Source organism: Pleurodeles waltl, chromosome 4_2 (genome assembly GCF_031143425.1).
Source record: "Pleurodeles waltl isolate 20211129_DDA chromosome 4_2, aPleWal1.hap1.20221129, whole genome shotgun sequence".
In the NCBI taxonomy this organism is placed as follows: Eukaryota; Metazoa; Chordata; class Amphibia; order Caudata; family Salamandridae; genus Pleurodeles; species Pleurodeles waltl.
In genome coordinates, this window is record NC_090443.1 from 808,015,030 (window position 1) to 808,037,458 (window position 22,429).

The 22,429-nt window shown below is 43.5% G+C and overlaps 1 protein-coding gene across 1 annotated transcript in view; it reads right to left on the bottom strand.

Annotated features, from left to right (window-relative positions):
* IL23R (interleukin 23 receptor) overlaps positions 1-22,429 on the bottom strand; it is a 469,105-nt gene that overhangs the window by 210,000 nt on the left and 236,676 nt on the right. The window contains exon 11 of the mRNA XM_069232471.1: positions 3,008-3,193. Within this exon, the coding sequence (XP_069088572.1) occupies positions 3,008-3,193 (186 nt within the window). The remainder of the gene's footprint in view (positions 1-3,007; positions 3,194-22,429) is intronic.

A 22,429-nucleotide genomic window follows, 5' to 3' on the forward strand; every position in this document is an offset into this window, starting at 1 on the left:
TGTCATAATTACGATACTGATGGATCAACAAACATATGCAATCATCATGAACACCCAATAAAATCATTTATCAGGAATAATCTTTATGTTGGTGCATTCTTTCATATACTTTGCATTAGACTGTAATGGTCAGAACAGCCTCTAGAGGTCATAACCACAACACTGCAATGTAATTATAAATTCAGCTCCTAGAGGGCGTAACCACATGAAAACATCATGGTGAAAAACATTGCAGTGTAACCATACATTCAGCCCCTAGGGGACATGAGCACATGAAAAAGCACTACAGTGTAACCATATAATCAGCCACGCCAGGCCTTCTAAACGGTTATCATACACAAGGCCCATTGCTCAATCCATGGAAAAGCTTGAAATTGAGTGTAAAAGAGGTGAAGGTAATGATTTCACATCCCCACACCTTAGGGCGAGGACCCAGCAGATCCCATAGTCATAGGACCACCTCATTTGAAAATATGGGCAAAATATGTGTTTTAAAAGGAATGCCCCGAAATGCATTATGGAGCGAGTTCCCAGAGGGCAGTAACAATTAGAACAGTGGCTCTCCCACTGTGCCGGGGAAGGCCGAGCTTAGGTTTTCCTTTTTTTGCCTCATAATGCGGCTTCGTGTCGCATTGCCTTTCCTTTAGATTTTTAATGAGGGGGTGGTTTGTCCCACCTGGGCACCCCAGTGTTGGCGGGCAGCACGGGGAGCCCCACCCAGCTGCCTTCGCTGGCTCCCCGCATGGCCGACACTCCTGTGTGCAGCTGTAGGAGCAGGCAATACTTTTGTTGTGTCTGCACACTCCAGCAGGCAGACATGTTTAGGGGTGGTCACCTCCTGCTCCCACAGCCATGGGCATGGGGAGCGGGAGTGCAGGCCATGGAGGGCTGCAGCAGCACGCCCCTCATCTGTTATTAATGTCACGGGGCCCAAGGATAGTGTCTTGGGCCCCTCCGCCTCCTGCTGGTTAAGCATAAAGATGCTCCACTCATACTGGGGATCTTGGGGAAGCATGACAGCACTTCCCTGTAGCTGGTAGTACTCAGTGGTAGGGAATGGGGTCCTGGCCCCCACCAGCATAAGTCCACTGGGGCATGAGTCCCCGGGTGAGATGCGAACACGGGAGGGTGCATCCCGCCTACCCTCTTCCAACATGAGGAAAACAACCTTCTTGCACTATTCCATGGGACCTGGTCCACCACCAGGGAGATCGATCACACAGCAGCAGAGTCCCACACGCTCCAAGGAAGGAAAAATTAGGTTAAGGGCCACTACATTTTAAAATGCCATACCTTGGGCCCCATTGGGCCGATGTGGACGATCATGGCTCATTTTACTCCTGGTGGCAAGCTCTATCCACCAGTCGCAGTAGTAACAACCTCCAGAGTGGTGCAGTTCTCCAAAAGCTGGTCCTCCTGGCTCCCTGCACCAGTTCTCCTGTGTGACTTTTGTTGGGGAGGGCCAGAAAAGTCCATGGCTTCCACCAACTGTCCTCAGGGGGACTAAAGGGCCGGCCTCACTGGCCTTTGAGGAGACCCACTGGTCCTCGGCCAACTGCAGAGTCCTTGGTCCTGAGTGGGGGTCAGGGGTTCCTCCTTCCATTCTCCATGGGAGTCCCAGGATCTAGGAGTGCAGTAGTTGGAAAAGCAGCAGGATAGAGAGTCTTCCCCTTGTGCAAGGGTTTATAGAGGGGAGAGGATGGCTCTAGAAGACAGGCTACCCTAGCTAATCCTAGAGTGCCACATCATCTCTCCACTGTTGTCCCAAGCATCCTGCACAAAATGCTGGGACAATGCAAAATGGTGTCATCAAGGAGCCACTGGTCACATCAGCTTCAGGAGTCTTAGCTCCACCCCTCACTGACATCACTGCCAGGGACCTGCACACTAGAATTTCAAAGGCAGCACCCAAGTGGTTTGGCTCCAGTTGTCTGGGCTCTCTCCTTTGTTCAGCGGCCTTGGATAGGCCAATCTCCAGTGCAGTGTGACAGCTGGGTGATTGATAAAACTAATTTTGCCCCACCACTTTCTTCCTCAGGAGCAAAGACAAATAGTGTTAATTGCCCCTTTTGCGTTGGGCCGGCCCTTTGCTCCTGCTGCTGGAGAAAATGTAAGTATTGGACACAGCAGGGTGACAATAGGCCTGGGCTCTGATCCTGAGCTGAGCCAGGAAAATATGAAAACTCTGAATGACCCACAAGATGTACAGTTATCCTTTTGGAGGTTACAAATTTGGTTTTCTGTCACAGGTTACACTCCAATTCAAGATGTCAATGGTCTCTGTAGGCCAAGGAGAAGGTAAACTACACTCTTAGGCAGTACTTTCCCTAAGGATACTTTCCCTATAGATAAAACCATATAACACACTGACTTTACTTAAGAGTGTACACTACCCTCATGAGGCCTATCCTAGGTGAATACCTGTCCCTGCAGAGTCCATATTGCGCCAAGCTACCTGTGCACCGTTACCAGGCTGCGCACAACAGTAGTTTCCCACATGCAGCCTGCACACGTGTGCACAAACTGTGCACACATATACACATGTAACCAGGCAAGTGCCCCCTACCCTTGCTGTGTTTCAGTGGGCTTATCTTAATAGTCAGACACTGGTGGTAAACATGCACAGTCCTTTTACCCTGTGATTACTGTGAGTGAGACACCAATAGTGAGGCTCACCCACAGTAAAGAATCAAAAAACCGACTGACCAAAACAGCAAAAAATCCAGACGTACTGCTGGACAGAACCCAGTGCAGCAATAACCCCTCGCCCTTCGTGCAACTTGGAATCAGATTCTTTGAGGCCATTCAAAATAAATCAATTTCCATTTGATAATGATGTGTCATCAATATTATTATCGATTCATGCATATTTTTCAGACCAGAACTCTTTATTTTTTGGTACTGTGGTGTTAGGCTTGGCTGAAATAAACACACTTTAAAAAGGGTTCTTTTCCAAACAAAGTTCAGCAAAGAAAGCCAAGCGATCACTCTAATCTGTGTTTCTTACCTTTTATGTAGATGGAGGAATTCTCACTTGGAATTCTTTTCCACAGTAAATTAGGCTGTTTATTACACCTTATCGGAATCCATTCAATAATATACCATAAAAAAGCAGATTTAGGGGCCTCCCATCTGACCAAGATCCCATCATGATCTGACGGAAAGATGCTCATATTTCTAGGAGGTGGGCAATCTGCAAGAGAAAAAAAATCCGTATGATAGTAGTGATTTTTAATGATAAATTTACAGCTAAAATAGATTTCACTAATTCTTATAACGAGCAAACTACATGTAAAAAATAATCACTATTATTTGCAATGCACTTAAATGTTTAAAAAATGTATGCACCTCCACCTTAATGCACTGTTTCGCATTTTTCAATTCACTGGCACTCCAGGAAATACACCTAGAAGCTGTGAAATGGGCTGATTTCTAGCTGTATTACTCGCAATACAATGCAGCATATCCCAGTGCTTCACATTTCCTCTGTTTGTAATTCTACATAGCATAGGTATTTGTACTGAGGAAATGGAGCCCGCTGTGCAAAAGCAATTTTATTTCTCTGCAGAGTAAACATTTTTCTCCATGAAAAAAACCCTTCTCCTACACTTCCATGAAATATGGGTTGATCCTATACCTTTCCGATTCAATCACTGTGGGTATCGGTCTTAAAATAAGCTTACTGTTGGGGCAAGTTAGCGTATCTCAATAAGTAGCTATGGAAAGTCGCAGTTGGTGATAATGGCAAGAATGTTACTGTACTAGCTGTGCCTTCAAGTTATTCAAATAATGCTTTGATACAACCATATGGTTCCTGACCTGCTGCAAAAAGAGGTAAACTCCCTACTTTATGTCAGGACTGGAGGCTCAGATTATGCTTTTCTTCCTTTATTACTCATTTCAACAGCAGCCAATAAAAACAGTTTTATCATTTCACAGTAGCATATCAACTACATTTTCCATCATGCTCAGCACCAACACACCAATGATGACCAACCAGACCCTTCAAATGCAGCAAACAACATCATGACTTCCTCTTACTTTGTTGCTCAAGCAGTCGAGATAAGTACTGTTTCTTTGATCTGTTATATGTATCGTATGCTGTAATTTCCAGGTCATTGCTGCTGCGAACATTGCTATTGCTATATTGCTTATTACTTTGCTTATCGCTTTAAGTGATTAGATTTCAGTAAATTACAGCTTCTGTGCTTTTTTCTCAATCTAGGTTGCTCAGGCTTTCCTCCCATACATGCGCAGTACGGGAGCTTCAGCTTAGATTTGTAAGGCTGAGGCAGAAGAAAAACCCTCTTCTTTTCCCTCACTTTTTCCCCTCCTGCATGCAGCCATCTCTGGTTGTGTCTGCCGTATTGGGCCACATTGGTGCCTCCCCTCATATTAGGCACGATGGTCTGAGAGCAGCAAGGTTAGGCAAGCAGCCCAATAGGGGTATCTTTGTGCAGCTGCATTGAGCTGCACATGTAGTCCTTTGTCAGTGTGTACCTCCAGCATCAATTTTTCTCTGAAACATGCTCTAATCAAAGCACAACAATCACGGAGTGAACGCCTTTCCGCAGGCTGAAATAATTTGCTGACACTGAATTACTCACTACTCAATATTTCCTGTGCGGGGTGCACGCTTGCCTAAAATTTCACTACATTCCCTTTCTGATGTCCTTTGCCCCAGAGTAGGCGTGAGCTACAATAATCAAGCAACAGGATCTTCCTGAGAAGCTTAAGGCTTCCAGACTGCTGCAGGACAAGTTTAGGATAATATCTTTCTCCTTGCACTCTTGGGGTTGATCCCCCCCGATGCACCAAGTGTATCCCCTTTGTAGGTGATCTCCTCCGTTACTGTGGTGGATTGGGAACCTTCTGAAGAGGCGGAATATGAGACATACCTGCCTCAGGATGAGCGGGCCATAATTCAGAGGATGACCCTGTGCAGGCTTTGAATGCTTTCATCCAACATTCAATAAACAAGACCTTGGCAGAAGAGTTAAAGTCAATCAACAACCTTTGAAACATTATGTCAAGCACCAGGGTCATGAAAAACCTTTGTGCTCAAAATCCTCCATAGGATGCTCAGATGAGTCCCTTAAAGCGAAGGATAAAAGTAAATCCAGGGCCTGGCCTCATGAAGAGGTGTTGTCCTCTTTATCCCAAAGACCCATGAGGGATCATGAATATTGCGCATCCAGGAGTAAGAAAGGCCGCTCCATTCTGATTTTGGAATCTGATTCCAATGCTAGTGTGTCTGCCGTTTTGGATCAGGAGACAGTCTTTAACTCCAAGCGCAGGAGAGTCCTTTCTCTACTACCCATCCTCAACTATTTGAAGTATCCCCCTCCAGTCCATTCACATTTAACCCAGAAGACATCTTACACCCCAGGTTTTTGGACTGGGCAGGGGTGGAGTATCTCCATGGCAAATGGTGCAAATATTATGAGGACGGCTGCCTGGTCATCTGAGTCAAATTGTAAGCAATTTTATTATAAGCCTACATCTTCTGTGGTGATCGATCAGCTTTAAACTGGCATAATCTGAGCCTCCAGTCCTAGCATAGGCTAGTTTATGCACTAAGATTTCAGTTCTATTAAGGACAAGGAGGTGCAGATTAACCCGCTGTGGTTTAACTTGTTCATAACATTTTATCCCAAGGCTCTTGTACGGTACTTATACAGATGCTTGTCATGCTGCTTATCATGATGTAATTACAATGTAATGTCATTTATATTGTTGGAACATCTGATTTTTACACACCCGTACTTTATTTTGGTTCTCATCTACAAGCATTTTAATCCTTTATCTTGTTTTAGGTTCTCACTAGAAAATAGAGTGAGAAGGACCAGAGGATTCCCTCTCATCTATGGGCATTCCCCACATCGGTTGTGGTTGAGTTTGGCCAAGGGTCTTGGAGACACTGATGGAGATCGTCAGCGTTGGTTCTCAGTTCTTCAGTTGTTACAGTTTCTCTTTGGACATTTCTTATGGACTGTGATTGTGCAGAGAAAGAGGAACTTGAGATTTTGTTTGTATTTGAAGGGTCTGATCAGTCATGATTGGTGGGATGGTGGGAGGCATTGAGGAAAATGTAGTTGATATGCTAATATGAAGTACTTAAACTGTTTTATTGCCTGCTGTTGTAATGAGCAGTAAAGGAAGAGAAGCATAACCCTTGCCTTCATGGCCTTAAAAGAACTGACAATTTGTGGCACATAAACTACCACATGTTTTCAGTCTCACTAACATCCCGGCTGAGCTCTGCCAGCTGCCTCCAACAAAGCCTAGCTCACCTATCATACAGACAAGTCAACCATGTTGAGCAGAGGATGTCCGGAACTTGCCATTTAACTTTAAGAGACGCTGGGCATGTGCGCCTTGTGGTTGCTGGCATTAGACAAAGCTGACAAGGCAACAAACCATGCTATAACTAACTACTATTCCTTTACAATGATCGACTCCAAGAAACTGACGTTTAGCAAACAACATAAAATGTAACATGTTTTGGAAAATAAGCTGACTGCATGGGGAAGAATGTACTCACACAGCAAAGACTCCTCTTAAGGGGTCAATGGGAATTTCCAGTTGCTTCAGACCCGGATGCTGGCTCACCAAGTGCAGCAGTCAAACTCTAATCACTGAAAAATAGGGAAGCTGGAGTGGTGTGCGGGGAGCTCCAGTCTGCTGGTGGGGCTGACAGAGTTTTTGGAACTCCGCACTCCGCTTGGAGCGCAGTTATCCAAAAAAACTTTGCTAGCCCTTCCAGCGGAGCGGAGCTCAACTGATGTGCACTACAGCCCAGAATGCTGAATGCACTGTGTAGCCCATAACTGGGATGCAACGCGCAATGGAGCACAGGAGGCAGCTGCTGGAGAGGACTCATTGTTGCCATTGGAGAACAAGGAGGCCCCGTGGGAAGGCCCAGGTAAGTCCTCATCTCTTTCTTTGTTTTGTTTTTGTTGGTGCACAAACAAGGACTGAAATGGCAGCTTTCGCTGCCTACAATCCTGGCCTGAATTCAGGCCAGGGCCGTAGGCAGTGAAAGCTGCTGGTTGAGGCCTCTTGTGCACCAGCCTGCCCCATGTGCAGTGCACATGGGGTAGGCTGGTGCACAACAGTCCTGGCAGCTTTCACTGCCTATGGTCCTGCCCTGAATTCAGGCCAGGGCCATTTCAGGCCTCTTGTGCACTGGCCTGCCCCGTGTGTACTGCACACAGGGCAAGCCGGTGCACAACCTTCCTAGCAGCTTTCGCTGCCTATGGCCCTGGCCTGCATTCAGGCCAGGGTCGTAGGCAGCAAAAAAAGCTGCTGTTTCAGACCTCTTGTGCACCGGCCTGCCCCTTATGCACTGCACACAGGACAGGACGGTGCACAAGAGGCCTGAAACAGCAACTTTCACTGCCTACAGCCCTCCTGAATTCACCCATCTTGGAAGCGCTAAGCAGGGTGGGCCTGGCTGACCAGGCCCGACCGTGCTTCGGCTTCTGAGATGGGCGCATACAGGAGGACTCCGAAGGGCACAGAACTTTGACTTTGCAGAATTCCACTAAGTTTTTTTTTCAACTCTGTGGAATTCTGCGAAGCAGGACTATGTTCACTCCGCCCATTGCTACTCATTTGACAGAAGATGATGACACAAAGCAGACACATAATATGCAAGAAGCATGAAATAAACCAGAGTTGCATATAAAACAAGCTTTGACAAAGCCAATAGGTCTCGCCTATGCGAGATCTATTGGCTTGGTCAATGTTTTTAGTCATATAGAGCAGCGTGACTGAATGAACAAAATAAAGCGCTATAATGCGTATGCTGTGGTGAACACTGGCAGCTTCATAGCCCCTTTTTTACTTTCAAACATACTGCATAGCAGTCACATTGTTGAACATGTAAAAAAAAATTACAAAGGCATTAGATCTCGCATAAGTGAGACCAATTGGCTTTGCGAATGTTAGTTTCTATTGCTGTCTTAGTTGACACTTTTCAGCTTTCCTCTTTACTAGCAGTGCTGTCTGTTCTCTCAACAGGCCACAGCAGGGTTTTATAGAATGGAGTTATGTTTGTGTCAACACATAATTGTGACAACAGAACAATAGACATAAACAAACAGAACATTATATTGCCACAGATTAAACCACATTCACTAAAAGACTTTTTCGGTAAAGGAGAGAAAAGGACAATTACTATAAAGCACACTTCTAGTGCACGATGTTCACTTTCTAAATGGTGTCTCTTGGCACTGATGTACAGTAACAAAGAGTTTAAAAATGTTCAGAGATGGACTTTGGTTAGGAAATGTGTAATACAATTCCAAATGAAGGAACACTTGTATAGCCAATCACTGTTTGTGTTGTAAAAAGGAAGGGAGGAGGTGTAATGGTGAGGGAGGCGGAAGGAAGTGTGCTGGGGCGACAGAGGGCCTCAACAGCAAGGGGTGGAGCGAGGGACTTACTGGGTCAGCAAGTAGATACAAGAGTGTGGGGCGGATTTGATGCTGGAGCAGCAAGGGAACCCTGGGGTGGATCGCACGGTATCATATGGATATGATGCTTGAATGTTGGTGGGTACCCTAGAGTGGAGAGACACTGGACCTGTGGCAGGACTTGGTTGCTGTTTCGGCCTGAGTCATGCTTTGATCTGGGTTTAAGGTGAATAATGGAATGCCAAGGAGTAGTGGGTAGTGTAGTAAAAGTGTAACGTAGGGACACAATAGAAGCTGAGGCAGCAGGTGGTTAATATGCCACTACTGAGATAAATGGCTGCTTATCAACCAGGGAGCAAAGGTTTGATTAATATAGTTCATAATGATTCAAACATTGGTGCAAAGAAATATATAATTCACTGTAAGCACTGCGTCCAAGCAAGAATACTACAGATTACACACAAGAATATTACAGATTAGAACACTGGAATGTTGAGAGCTCTATTGAAGACAATGCAGTTGTTCTGGGTTTATAAATAGCTGGTATAAGCCTTCTGCTAAAACATTCCAATGTTTGTCTTTCTGTTCCTCCCCTTTCGAACTTAAAACATTCCACCTCAGTGGGTGGAATGTTCTCATAGCTTTCTAGCCCTTTTCCCTTGGGATAGACCTGTTGTTAAATGTCCTCAACCTTGTTATAGCTATAACTCGGTTCAGGGCCTTTAACAAACCGGTATAGCCCACTTGAGACAAATACTTGGTACAATTAATGCCACACTTTGGTTTTTGGTGTACTGTCTGAGTGTGTTAGTCTATTAAAAAAATTAATGATTAACAGTGTTTCGATCCATTTGGTCATACGATCCATTTATCAACATCTGGACATGTATTAGTTAAACACTATAGGAGCTCTGAAACAATAGGAGTACCTTGGGGATGCACTTAACAATGAATGTCTCGGTGCCCATTATAAACAAAAAATACTGTCAAGACTTACCCAATAAAACTGAAGGGGCACAAAAGCCTCTAGATGTGTGTCTGAATAAATCTGGCAAATATATGGTAACTGTCTGGTTAGACAGGGAAAATACAACGTGCACATGTTAGTGCATGCAGTGGAAGAACTCGTAGGAACCTTATGAGGAATAATGGGGATGAACAAAAACTAGTTTAGTCAAGGGTGAGAATAATTATCATTAGGTTTGTAAATTAGTGTGAGTAAGGATTCCTGAACAGAAAACCAGACTCTACTGATAGCAGGGGAAAAGGACCAGTTGTTCTCTTGGGAATTTCTTAATCACATCAATTCACACACCATTTCTTTCACTTTTCGGCAAAAATGTCACACAAATACATAAGGAAACACTGCCATGTGTTTTTTCTGTAGAGATGTTTTTGACAAGCCTCTGTATGGGCTCCGGATATCAAACAAGCATTTTCAATGCAATAGGTCTTGCATTTGTAAGAGTTTGAGCTATTGGTATTGCAAGTGGTTAATTTGACTTTTTTGCATGTAAATTGGTCTCCTTTGTGATCAATTTCATCCTTTCCAACTATATATTTCCAGTGGCTTTGCATATAATTTAAACATGTTTTTCTATCTTCAGCAAAATATGATAGCATTGCTGTTTTACATTCTAATTTAAACTCTTATGCTACTGACAAATGAATTCCACTTTAACAACTCTATTATTAGAGTTGATACTGGCTAATATATATATTTTTAACAACACAGAATACAGCTATGGAGGAGTGATGGGAGAAATAAACTAGAACGTTCCCTACAATATTAAGAGTGATTTAAAGTTATGGTGTTACAAGGAAGTTATGTTGTCTTGAATTATGGTTATAATTGTAATAAGGATAGATTATTAAAATGTATATAATTATTATGTAAGCTTTTTTAAAACCTTTAATAGAAATATACTTTTGATATTAAATTGGTAATGTTGAAAATAGACATTAGAGATCACCATACTAATACTATTTTTTTGAAAAAATATAGTTATGTAACCTGTCAGTCCCGAGAGAAAAGATAATGGCAGAAAGTGATGAAGTGTAATTATATAATTATTCCCTATAGTGCATAGTGCTAAAACAGAGTAAGATAAACAGAGGAGAGAGAGAGAGAGAGAGAGCGCGAAATAGAAAGATAGAAGAGAACTAGAGAAAGATAGAAAAAAAACAAGAGAGGAGATAGGTAGAGAGAAAGAGAAAACGAAAGAAATAGAAAGAGTGAGAGAGGCAGAGTAAGAGAGAAAAGAGAGGGATGGACAGAGTAAGAGAAAGTAAAAAATAGAGAGAGTGCTAGAGATACAGAAAGACAGAGAGATAAATAGAAAAAGAGAAAGTAAGAGAGTGAAGGAGTGAAAGAAATAAATAAAGAGAAAGAAAGAGTGAAAGCGATAGAGAAAGGAGGAACAGAGAGAGGAGGGAGAGAATATAGGAGAGAGAGAGGAAGAGAAGAAGATAGAGCAGAGAGAGAGAAAGAGTTAGAGGAGGGTGAGCGATAGAAAGAGAAGAGGATAAGACAGAAATAGAGAGGAATAGAGAAAAAGAGAGCGAGAAATAAAGAGATAGAAATATAGAGAGGAATAGAGAAAAAGAGAGAGAGAAATAAAGAGATAGAAATATAGAGAGAAATAATGAGGAGAGAAAGAAAGAAAGAAAGAAAGAAAGAAAGAAAGAAAGAAAGAAAGAAAGAAAGAAAGAAAGAAAGAAAGAAAGAAAGAAATTGAGAAAGAAATTGAGAGAGTGGTATAGATATATAGGTAAATGAAGAGAAATAATCAAAGAGCCAAATAAAGAAAGAGAAATAGAGAGAGAAATAGAGAAAAGTGAGAAAGAGGGTAGAGTAAAAGAGTTAGAGAAGAGTAAAATAGAGAAAAGAGGGAGAGAACTAGAGAAATAGAGAGAGAAATAGGGGAGAAAGATATTAAGAAAAGTTTGAGTGTGAGATAAATAGAGAGTGAAAGACAGAGAAAGAAAGAAAAAAGAGATAGAGATAGAAAGAGAAAGAGAGAGAGAGAGAAAGAGGGCAATATAGAGCGGAAGAAAGAGAAACTAGAGCAAGAGGAGAGAAATAAATATGGGGAGAGAGGAATAAATAAAGAGAGAGAAAAGAGAAAGAGGAAGAGTTAGAGGAGGGAGAGAGAGAGAGATGGAGAGAGAGACAGAAAGAGAAAGTAAGAGAGGAAGAGAGATAAACAGAAACATATATAGAAAGAAAGGTAGAATGAGAGAAATAAAGAAAGAAAGAAAGAAAGAAAGAAAGAAAGAAAGAAAGAGTAATAGGAAAGAGGGCAATAGAGACAGCACGAACAGCAAATATAGTACAACAGTAGTAGAAGATGTTTTATATATGTATAGAAAGAGAATGAATGATAAACAGAGGAGAGAGATAAAAACAAAGAGGAAAAAAGAAAGAGAAAGAGAGAAAAGAAAGAGAGAAAGAGTGTGAGAGAGGCAGATATAGCGAAAGAAATAGAGAGAGAGAGAGTGAGGAGGTAGAAATAGAGAAATAAAGAGAGACAGAGAAAGTGATAAAGTAAAAGAGAAACAAAGAGAAAGAAAAAAAAAGAGAAAAAGAGAGAGAAGGCGCAAAAGAGAAAAAGAACGAGAGATGAGGAAGAGGGAGAGAAGGGAAAGAATATAAGAGAGAGAAGAGAAGAAGATAGAGCATAGAGAGAGAGAAAGAGTTAGAAGAGGGAGAGAAATAGTGTTAGAGGAGAGAGAAAGAGAGAAAAATGAAGAAATAAAGAGACAGAAAGAAGAGAAAGAGAGAACGAGAAAGAATGAGGAGAGAAAGAAAGAAAAAGAGTGGAAGAGAGAGTAAGATAGAGATAGCGAGAGAAGGAGATTGAGATAGGGATGTAGATAAATAGGTAAAGAGAAACAGAGTGAAAAAGAGAGAGAAATAGAGAATGGAGAAAGAGTGAGGTTGAGAAAGTAGAGCAAAAGAGATAGACAGGAGTAAAATTGAGAGAGAGAAGAGGGAGAGAGATACAGTACTAGAGAGAAAGAGACGTTAAAAAGGTGTAAAAGAGAGATAAATAGAGAGGGTTTGAAAGAGAGAGAAAGAAATAGAAAGAGACAGGGTAAGAAACAGAAATATAGAGACAAAGAGAGCAATGTAGAGAGAAAATAGAACGGGAGGAGGAAGAGAGATATGGAGAAAGAGGAATAGAAGAAAAAAGGAGTAATATAGAGGAGGTAGAGAGACAGATGGGAGGGAGAAAGATAGAAAGAGAGAAGAAGATAGAGGAAGAGAATGAGAAAAGAGAGAGAATAGAGAGACAGAAAGAAAGAGATAATGAGAAAGAATGAGAGCGAAAGAGTGATAGAAAAGAGGGAGATAGAGAGTGAGTGAAAGAAATAGAGACAGAGATAAAGAGAGAGAGAGAAATAGAGAACAATAGATAAAGAGAGAGAGAGAGAAAGAGTGTTAGCGTGAGAGTGAGAGGCAATACAAAGGCAGAGAGAGAGAAAGTAGGAGGAGAGAGAATTAGATGAGTTAGAGAAATATAAAGAGAGTGAGGAGGGAGATATTGAAATACAGAGAGATAGAAAAAAAGAGTTAAAAGATATTTTTAAAGATTTAGAAAGTGAGAGAAAGAAAGTGAAATAATGAGATAGAGATAAAGAGAGAGAGAGGAGTAAGAGAGAGAGTAGGGAGGGATAGTGATCAAGAGAGTGGAAGGAGAGAGTTTTAGAGAGAGAAAAAAAAACCTCAATGAAAAATATAAACAGATAGAGAGCAAGCTAAAGATAGAGAAAGAAGGATATAAAGAAAGAACGAGTGAGAAAAAAGAGAGATAGAGTAAGGGAATGAAAGGGAGATAAACAGAAAGCAAGAGCGAGAAGAGAAAGAGAAAGAGAGAGAGATAGGGGACGGGTATTTGGAGGAAGTTGAGAAAAAAATAGAGAAAGAATTTGAGGAAGAGACAGAGTAAAGAGAATAAGAATGTTACTATTGTATTTTATGGAGACAATAACTTTATAAATCACGGTCCGGCTTGGCTCTGGGAATATGTTCACACTTTACATTCTGTAGCAAACATCATTGATAAAGCCTCTTCAATGTGAAAAAAACGTGTTGGATTAACAGTATCCCATTAAACACGTTCATTTTATAACGTTGTGACGGCCACCTCAATCCCGGGTTATTGCATCCCTACTGCATAAACTGTGAATAGTATTAGAAGCCAAACTCCTGTTGTATAAATAATAAAAAAAGGAGTGTCCAATAGCAAGTCACCGTAAAATGTATTAGCACCTTGTAGTAATGAAAATGACCCCCAAAAAATTAGTAACTTAAATTGTAACAAAGTAAAAATACGAAATATGTTTCTAATTTGTAGCACGCAATATTACATATAGCGGAGCAAACACACTAAGCTGTTTCAAAGCGCTACTGTAGGCGATACCTTGTTTACTTACATTTTTGTGTCATGTCGCTATTTTTCCATGACACTATTTATCAGTTATTATACATTTCTGAAATCACGCATTTCAAAATAATAACACTACAAATACTGTTGGATTAACGGCATCCAATCAAAACGCGTTTGTTTTAGAACATGCAAAAAAATTCATTTAATGCACAAAACAGGGTAAGCTTCGCATAAGAAGCAACAAACAAGCAAGAGGAATAGAGGGGGAGTTGGGTGGTGTGCGTGATTGCCAAGGCACGAATTGGAATGCAGCGCAACAACAAAGCAAGTTTGCAATTTATAAAACTTCAATGCGGCATGCGCCACGGAAAGACAATATAAACAATATGACTACCTGGTAGTCATACAAAGCGCTTGAATACCACCATTCAAGATCGCGCTGCATAAAACATACAAGCATCATGTCCTCCATACGCATCAGCGTGAACGAGAGAGACAAAATAAATAAAGTACCGTATTTTCCGGCGTATAAGACAATTTTTTAACCCCTGAAAATCTCCTCAAAAGTCGGGGGTCGTCTTGTACGCCGGTATACGGCGTGCTGAAACTTCAGGGACAGGCGCCCTGTAGCTGAGCCACCGTACGCTGCATTTGGAAATAAATTCCAAGCGTACGATGGGTTCCGTGTCCCACAAGATTCAGTTACTTGTGGACACGGAGCTCATCGGTCTTACCGTATGCCGAAATCCTCGCTGGCAGTTGTCTGGGCAGGCGCGTGTTCATGCGCGTGCCCCAGGCTATTCAAAGCGCGCGATTACGGTACCATAGAAACAACATTTGTTTTCTGTTTTCTGTTTCTTTCTTCTCGCGCATGGCACATATTAGGAAATTGGCATACAGTAACGGCCATTTTGGATTGGGATATGACAATATTATAAAAATATATATATTTTGACCACATTTAGATTTGGTTGTACTGTAGTTTCAACAATCTTAAATGTAATATTCATTCTCCATGATTGACTGGTTGTTGTATACTGGGATTGGTGATTCTGAGGGAAGGCAGTCTATCTGGTGAGCAGATACATGTGGTGGTGAATACAGTACAGCACAGCACCAGTACCAGTATCTGTACCAGTTCATACAGTACAGCACCAGTACATACAATACAGTATACAAATGGCTAACAGACAAGACCCCATCATGGCTCCACCAGCAAGAAGAAAGAAATATGAAGCCGGTTTCAAACTTAAAGTTGTAAACTTTGCCATGGAACATAATAACTGTGCTGCTGCAAGACAATATGGAGTAACAGAAAAGATGGTTCGGGACTGGAAAGCAAATGAAAAAGCATTAAGGAGTATGCCAAGTGGTAAGTGTGCATTAGGAAGAGGCACCCCACATTGGCCAGAACTCGAAAAACATGTAGCAGACATGGTGAATGAGCATCGCCAAAGCGGTTATATAGTGACACGAAATCAAATACGTTTGTTTGCTCTTCAGTGGGCCAAATCTAACCCAGATCACAGCAACAGATTTAAGGCCACTGTATCCTGGTGTACTAGATTCTTCGAAAGGCATAATCTGGTACTGAGGCAAAAGACAAAAATTGCACAAAAATTACCTGCAGATCTTGATGCCAAAGTAAATAGTTTCCAGCGATATGTAATACAACAGCGCAATAAACATGGCTATGTGTTAAGTAGTATCGGAAATATGGATGAAACTCCAATGAATTTTGATTTGGTTGGAAATAGAACTGTCCATCCAAAAGGTGAAAAAACAATTTTAATTAAAACAACAGGACATGAGAAGTCCAGTTTTATAGTGGTACTAGCATGCACAGCTGATGGTGCCAAACTGAGACCAATGATTATTTTTAAAAGAAAAACAATGCCGAAACTCAAGTTTCCTGTTGGTTGTTTTGTCCATGTACATGAAAAAGGCTGGATGGATGAAGAAGGGGTAAAGCTATGTCTTGACAATGTATGGAGCAGGCGACCAGGTGGACTTATTCAAAAACGTAGTCTACTGGTGTGGGATATGTTGAGGGCTCATTTAACTCCCAGCACCAAGCAAAGGCAGGCAAGAATAAACACAGATGCAGCAGTTATTCCTGCAGGATTTACATCGTTGGTACAGCCACTGGATGTGTGCCTAAACAAGCCATTTAAAGATCGCATTCGAGAACAGTGGAATGAGTGGATGGTTAGCGGCAAAAAGTCATTCACAAAAGGAGGAAACATACGTGCTCCACAGTTGGATGTTTTGTGCAAGTTTGTCATAAAAGCCTGGAATGATATTGATGCAGAAACAGTAATCAAGTCTTTCAAGAAGTGTGGCATATCAAATTCATTAGATGGTATGGAGGACGACTACTTGTGGCAAGATGAAGAGAAAGCCGAAGATAAGACCACACCATCTGATATGGAATTAGATCCATACGATGACTGCCTTACAAATGTACCACAAGATGTAATTGATTTACTTATATCAGATGACGAACAGGAGGATTTTGAAGGCTTTTAAAGAGAAACTGTCAGGCCAGCAAATCCTGTAAAAATAGCTTGGAGTTATGATGGGCATTGCTGACTCGCCAGGGACTTGCCCGGCACTTGCTCTCTCTCTCTATTGTTTGTTATCTTCCTCCTATCATCATAAATTCCAGTTTGGTTGACAGCTTAGAAAACAAACAGCATGGCAGTTCCCATGGGTTTATTGTCTTATCCTTCCTTTCAGCTTTAGAGTGAATTAGGAAAAGTTTAATCGACTTGCACTGTTTTATGTTTACATGTTTGATGACAAACAGCCTTATGTTTATAAGTGACAGTTTTCCTACTACGTACCTGCATGTCATAAGCATTTAAATTAAAAATTACCATATTAAAATCAAATCTGATGTTTTTTAATTTTTATTTGGCGTGCGTTGGAAGAGGGGTAGTCTTATACGGTGAGAATAGCCCAAACCCTATATTTTAACAGGAAAAGTAGGGGGTCGTCTTATACGCCCAGTCGTCTTATACACCGGAAAATACGGTAGTTCGCTCGCAGTCAAACATATCAGCAATCCTGTAATTAGCCATGTAGCAGGGTCGGTCACAAAGGCGTAACAAAACTACCCCAAGGCGGGACAAACATAAAGCATTCACCAACAACTTTCAGGGGTTTTAAAAAGGCAGGCCCACAAACAAATCAAAGTGATGGGCGTGAGGTGGGCGTTGTTAAACCCCACAGATACGTAATAACACGTCGGAAAGCAGTGCTTGAGTGCTGCCACGCTCGACCTAAAAACCGAAGAGAACACTTAGAACACACTCGTTCACTGATCAATCCGGAACCCACTACCCAAAACTGTTTGGACATTTCGCCACCTTTTGGTGACTTGAAATACAGGGGTTGTGCTGACAACAAGTTCCTTATGGACTTTGAAAAGCTTAAACCAGCACAAAATGTGAAACGTACCAACCAGCCAGTGTTGTACTAGCATAGTGTGCCAACTGACCAGTGCCCCTCTGAAAGCAATTTTTTTGGAAAAAAAGAATTCCTAAAAATAAAAATCTGATGGCAAATCAAAGAGGTCCACAAGGGTTGGTGACCTCACTTCAAACTTGAATATGAGTGAATGAAAATCACCTAATTCCTACCATGGCTGATTAACACCATATGCTTTACACCACTAGCTGACAAAACAAGCAACAATGGTCACACATCCAAACACACCCATCATGATTCAGATTCTACTTGGATAAATTCATTGCTTTATAACCTTTATGATTCACACAATAAAGATTGCTATAATCTGTATTTGACTAAAGCATGATATTGGGCGTGTAGAAAATGTTCAAAGTATTAAGGACCCCAACATATATCATCGTCATCATGCTTTTTTTCAGCTTATTTAAAAACCATAAAAGTATACATAATAAATAATAAAACAAATAATATAGCAAAATCAACAAATAAACACAATATGGTACAGATAAAATATTAAGAGAGAGTATATGTAAAAGAGCAAATACTTCACACTACCTTCCTATAGCAGCAACAAGAAATAAAAGAGCAAGTAACATTATTAAATAGCAGCTGATATCAGAAAGCCATGTACATCAGTCTTACGAGTACCCTCCCACCTCCCTTTCAGTTTGCTTGAGTGGATCCTCCACGGTCACAACAGAAATCTGGAGAGACCGAACACAAAACTCTCTTTTGTGTCAAATCTCAATATTTTAAATGCTCCCCAGTAATAACCGGTGTCCATAAACTTGCAGATTGGGATAATCCATGTTTGGCGAGCTGAGTTGTGCATTGGACAGAAAAAGAGAAGGTGTACAACAGACTCCAACTGTATCAAGCAAAACAGACAATTTGGGGATGAGGATTCTGTCTTATTCCACTTGCTCATGAAAGATTCTATGGGGAGGGTACCATAGCTGAACTTTATGTAGAGGATTTTAACATGGAAAGGTCGAATTGTATCCAGGAATGGCTCAAAGCTGGGAAAGCATTTGTGGGACAAGAATGTTTCTGTAATACTGCCAGCTTTTTGTTCATTCAAATTTTGCTGCAAAATGAACTCCCAGAAAGCTTGCTTTAGCTTACGTAAGACTCCTCTATTTAAGGTGGTTGGAGAGTGCCACACCTGCTCCATCCTAATGGCCTTGCTGAGGATTTTGATTTTGCTCAGTCACAAGGTACATACTGATCTATCAATATTAATTAAATCACCAGAACATCTGTATATATTGCTAGTTCTGGAACAGTCCACAATTGTACCTAATAAATCAGGGTTTTTAATAGTGCTACTTGATCAATCCTATTTAGAACTAGATCGAAGCATAATGGGATAACGGGAGTGCTTGAAGGGAGATTAAACAATGAGGAATTTGTTTTCAGTATTTTTTAATGAAGGCACATCAGCACCACCCCACAACTCCACCCCACAGGTAGCTCCTGCGAAGCAGTGGCCCTGTAAACCTCCAGAGCGGGTGTTATTGGACCCCTGTATGTAGTCTTATATTTCCTGCCTATGGCCGAAGCCTGTTGATGAAGTATAACCTTACTTTTTTCCACCTGCAGACCCCAGGCCATGTTGTCTGTCAAGGTAACACACAGGTACTCAAAGCACTTTACTTGCTCAGCGGGAACCCCCTTCAAACTTATACAACCCCTAAAGGAACAGTGAGGGTTCAACGCCATAAACTTAGATTTAGAGGGGATAGAGCTGCAAAGCTGTCAAACAGGGATTGGAGACCAGATGGTGTTCTTGATATAAGAACGTGTCATCCACGAATATAAGAATTGGACAACTAGTTCCTAAAGGCTTGGGGACATCATGTCTACACTGAGCCAGCCAGTCTACAGCTACGTTATTATATAGGCTGAATAACATCAGGGCCAGGATGCAGCCATGTCTGACTCCACAGCTAATGATTATCTTAGGTGTGAGGACCCCACCAGTGTTCCACCTGACTTGGGCATGTATATAATTATGTAGGATCTTAATGATCCTCTATATATCAGCAGGAATCCCATAAGAATCCAAAACCCTCCATAGGTTATCCCAGGGGACCAAGTTGAATGCTTCCCTTAAATCAATAAAGGCGACATATAGATGGTCCCGATTCAAGGTGACATAGTTCCAGCAGATCGCACTAAACCAAAACTCCTGGTCCTGGGTGCTAACCCCAGACCTGAAACTAGCTTGGCAATCTGAAAGAATCTGAATGTCAGTCATCCATGATTTTAGTCTTTCAAGGATCCGTCTACAAAAGATTTTTTGACTCTCATAAAGGAGACAAATCAGCCTTAAATTAGATGACCCATCCCCCTGCCCTTATAAGTTGGAACAATGATGGCTCCCTTCCATGTGGGGCGGGACATCCTCGCTTTGCACAATAGCATTGCTCAGGGCATTCAGGTACAGAACACAAATCTCTAGTTGAGACAAGTAAAGGTCCACAGGGATGCCATCTGGGGGAGAGCTTTTTCCCTCTTCATCAAGTTCAAGGCAAGAGCAGTGTTTGCTATTGCAAAACCGGAGGGAGAACTGGGAGTGTCATCAGGAGCATGTATTGTGGGAGACAGAGGAGAACCACTGTTCATCTTCCAGCCACTATTATTTGCCCAACCCCTGGTGTCTGCATTGTAAAGTGCATGGCCAGTTGACCCTTTACGCTGTCACTTGGACATGCTCTATAAAAGTCACTAAAATGAGCTACCCAGGCACTGGTTGGACCACCGCTTCCAGTTGGTTATGTATAATGTGAGTGTTAGAAATGGGGTCTTTGGTTGGCAGTCAGGTCACCCTCTGTACAAGCAAGGACCCTCACTCTAGTCAGGGTAAGTCACACACAATCCAAATTATCCTGTGCCCACCCTCTGGTAGCTTGGCACTGAGCAGTCAGGCTTAACTTAGAAGGCAATGTGTAAAGTATTTGTGCAATAAATCATACAATAACACCATATAGCACCACAAAAATACACCACACAGTGTTTAGAAAAATATATAATATTTGTCTGGATATTTGCAGGTCAAAAACGGTCAAAGATGCAGAAATAAGAAAATGTAAAGATATCACTGCAAAGTGATATAAAGGGGGTCATTCCGACCGGGGCCGGGGATGCGGGAGCACCGCCAACAGGCTGGCGGTGCCCCGCAGGGCATTCTGACCGCGGCGGTTTGGCCGCGGTCAGACCAGGAAAACTGGTGGTCTCCCGCCGGTTTTCCGCTGCCCTGGGAATCCCCCATGGCGGCGCAGCTTGCATGCGCCGCCATGGGGGATTCCGACCCCCTCACCGCCATCCTGTTCCTGGCGGCTCCGACCGCCAGGAACAGGATGGCGGTGAGGGGTGTCGTGGGGCCCCTGGGGGCCCCTGCAGTGCCCATGCCAATGGCATGGGCACTGCAGGGGCCCCCGTAAGAGGGCCCCACTTTGTATTTCAGTGTCTACTTTGCAGACACTGAAATACGCGACGGGTGCCACTGCACCCGTCGCACATACCCACTCCGCCGGCTCCATTCGGAGCCGGCTTCCTCGTGGGGAGGGGTTTCCCGCTGGGCTGGCGGGCGGCCTTCTGGCGGTCGCCCGCCAGCCCAGCGGGAAAGCCAGAATGGCCTCCGCGGTCTTTCGACCGCGGAGCGGCCATATGGCGGCTCCCTCCAGGCGGGCGTCTCCCGCCGCCCGCGGGGGTCAGAATGACCCCCAAAGTGTCTTAAGTCTTTTAAAAGCAAACAAAGGGGGTGATTCTAACTTTGGCGGGCGGCGGAGGCCGCCCGCCAAAGTTCCCCCAACAGAATACCGCTACGCGGTCAGAAGACCGCCGCGGTTATTCTGTGTTTCCCGCTGGGCTGGCGGGCGACCGCCAGAAGGCCGCCCGCCAGCCCAGCGGGAAACCCCTTCCCACGAGGAAGCCGGCTCCGAATGGAGCCGGCGGAGTGGGAAGGGTGCGACGGGTGCAGTAGCACCCGTCGCGATTTTCAGTGTCTGCTATGCAGACACTGAAAATCTTTTAGGGGCCCTCTTACGGGGGCCCCTGCAGTGCCCATGCCATTGGCATGGGCACTGCAGGGGCCCCCAGGGGCCCCAGGACACCCCTCACCGCCATCCTGTTCCTGGCGATCACGACCGCCAGGAACAGGATGGCGGTATGGAGGATTCCTCAGGGCAGCGGAAAACCGGCGGGAGACCGCCGGTTTTCCGTTTCTGACCGTGGCCATACCGCCGCGGTCAGAATGCCCTTGGGAGCACCGCCAGCCTGTTGGCGGTGCTCCCGCGGTCGTTGACCCTGGCGGTCAATGACCGCCAGGGTCAGAATGACCCCCAAAGTGTCTTTCAAGCACAAAGTACCTGGTTTGAGTGAAAAGTCTCCGCAAAGGGCGAGAAGTGTAGAAACAAAGGGGTGTGCATCAATTTCTCAGGCTGCACACGGTCGATGCGTCGTTTAGTTTCCACGCAGGGACGGCTGGGCGTCGATTTCCGGCGCTCAGTCGTGGATCCTCTTCGTGTTGCGTGGTTTACAGACGCCCCGGGGTCTGTGCGTGGAATCCTGGGCTTGTTGACAAAGTCTGCGTCGTTCCGGTGGGCGGTGCGGGGAAATTTCTCCCTCACGGCAGGCGCTGTGTCGATTTCCCCTCTGGAAGTCGGGCATCGTCGTCCCAGGTCGGCTATGCGTCGATCTGGTGGGCCGTGCGTCAAAATTCCGGTCACACCGCAGGCGCCACGTCGATCGTTTCCTTGCGAAGTCGAGCGGTGTTGTCCCGGCTCGGCGTGCAGTGAATTTTTCACCACGGAACAGGCTGTGTGTCTTTTTTAGCAAGCTGTGCGTCGAATTTTCGCCGCACAAGGAGTCCAGTTGCAAGAGAGAAGTCTTTTTGGTCCTGAAACTTCAGGGAACAGGAGGCAAGCTCTATCCAAGCCCTTGGAGAGTACTTCTTCACCACAGCCAGGGAGCAGCAGGGCAACAGCAAGGCAGCAGTCCTTCACGGAAAGCAGTCAGGTGAGTCCTTTGGGCAGCCAGGCAGTTCTTCTTGGCAGGATGCAGGTTCTGGTTACAAGTGTCTTCTCCAGGAAGTGTCTGAGGTGGTAGGGCAGAGGCCCTGTTTTATACGCAAATGTG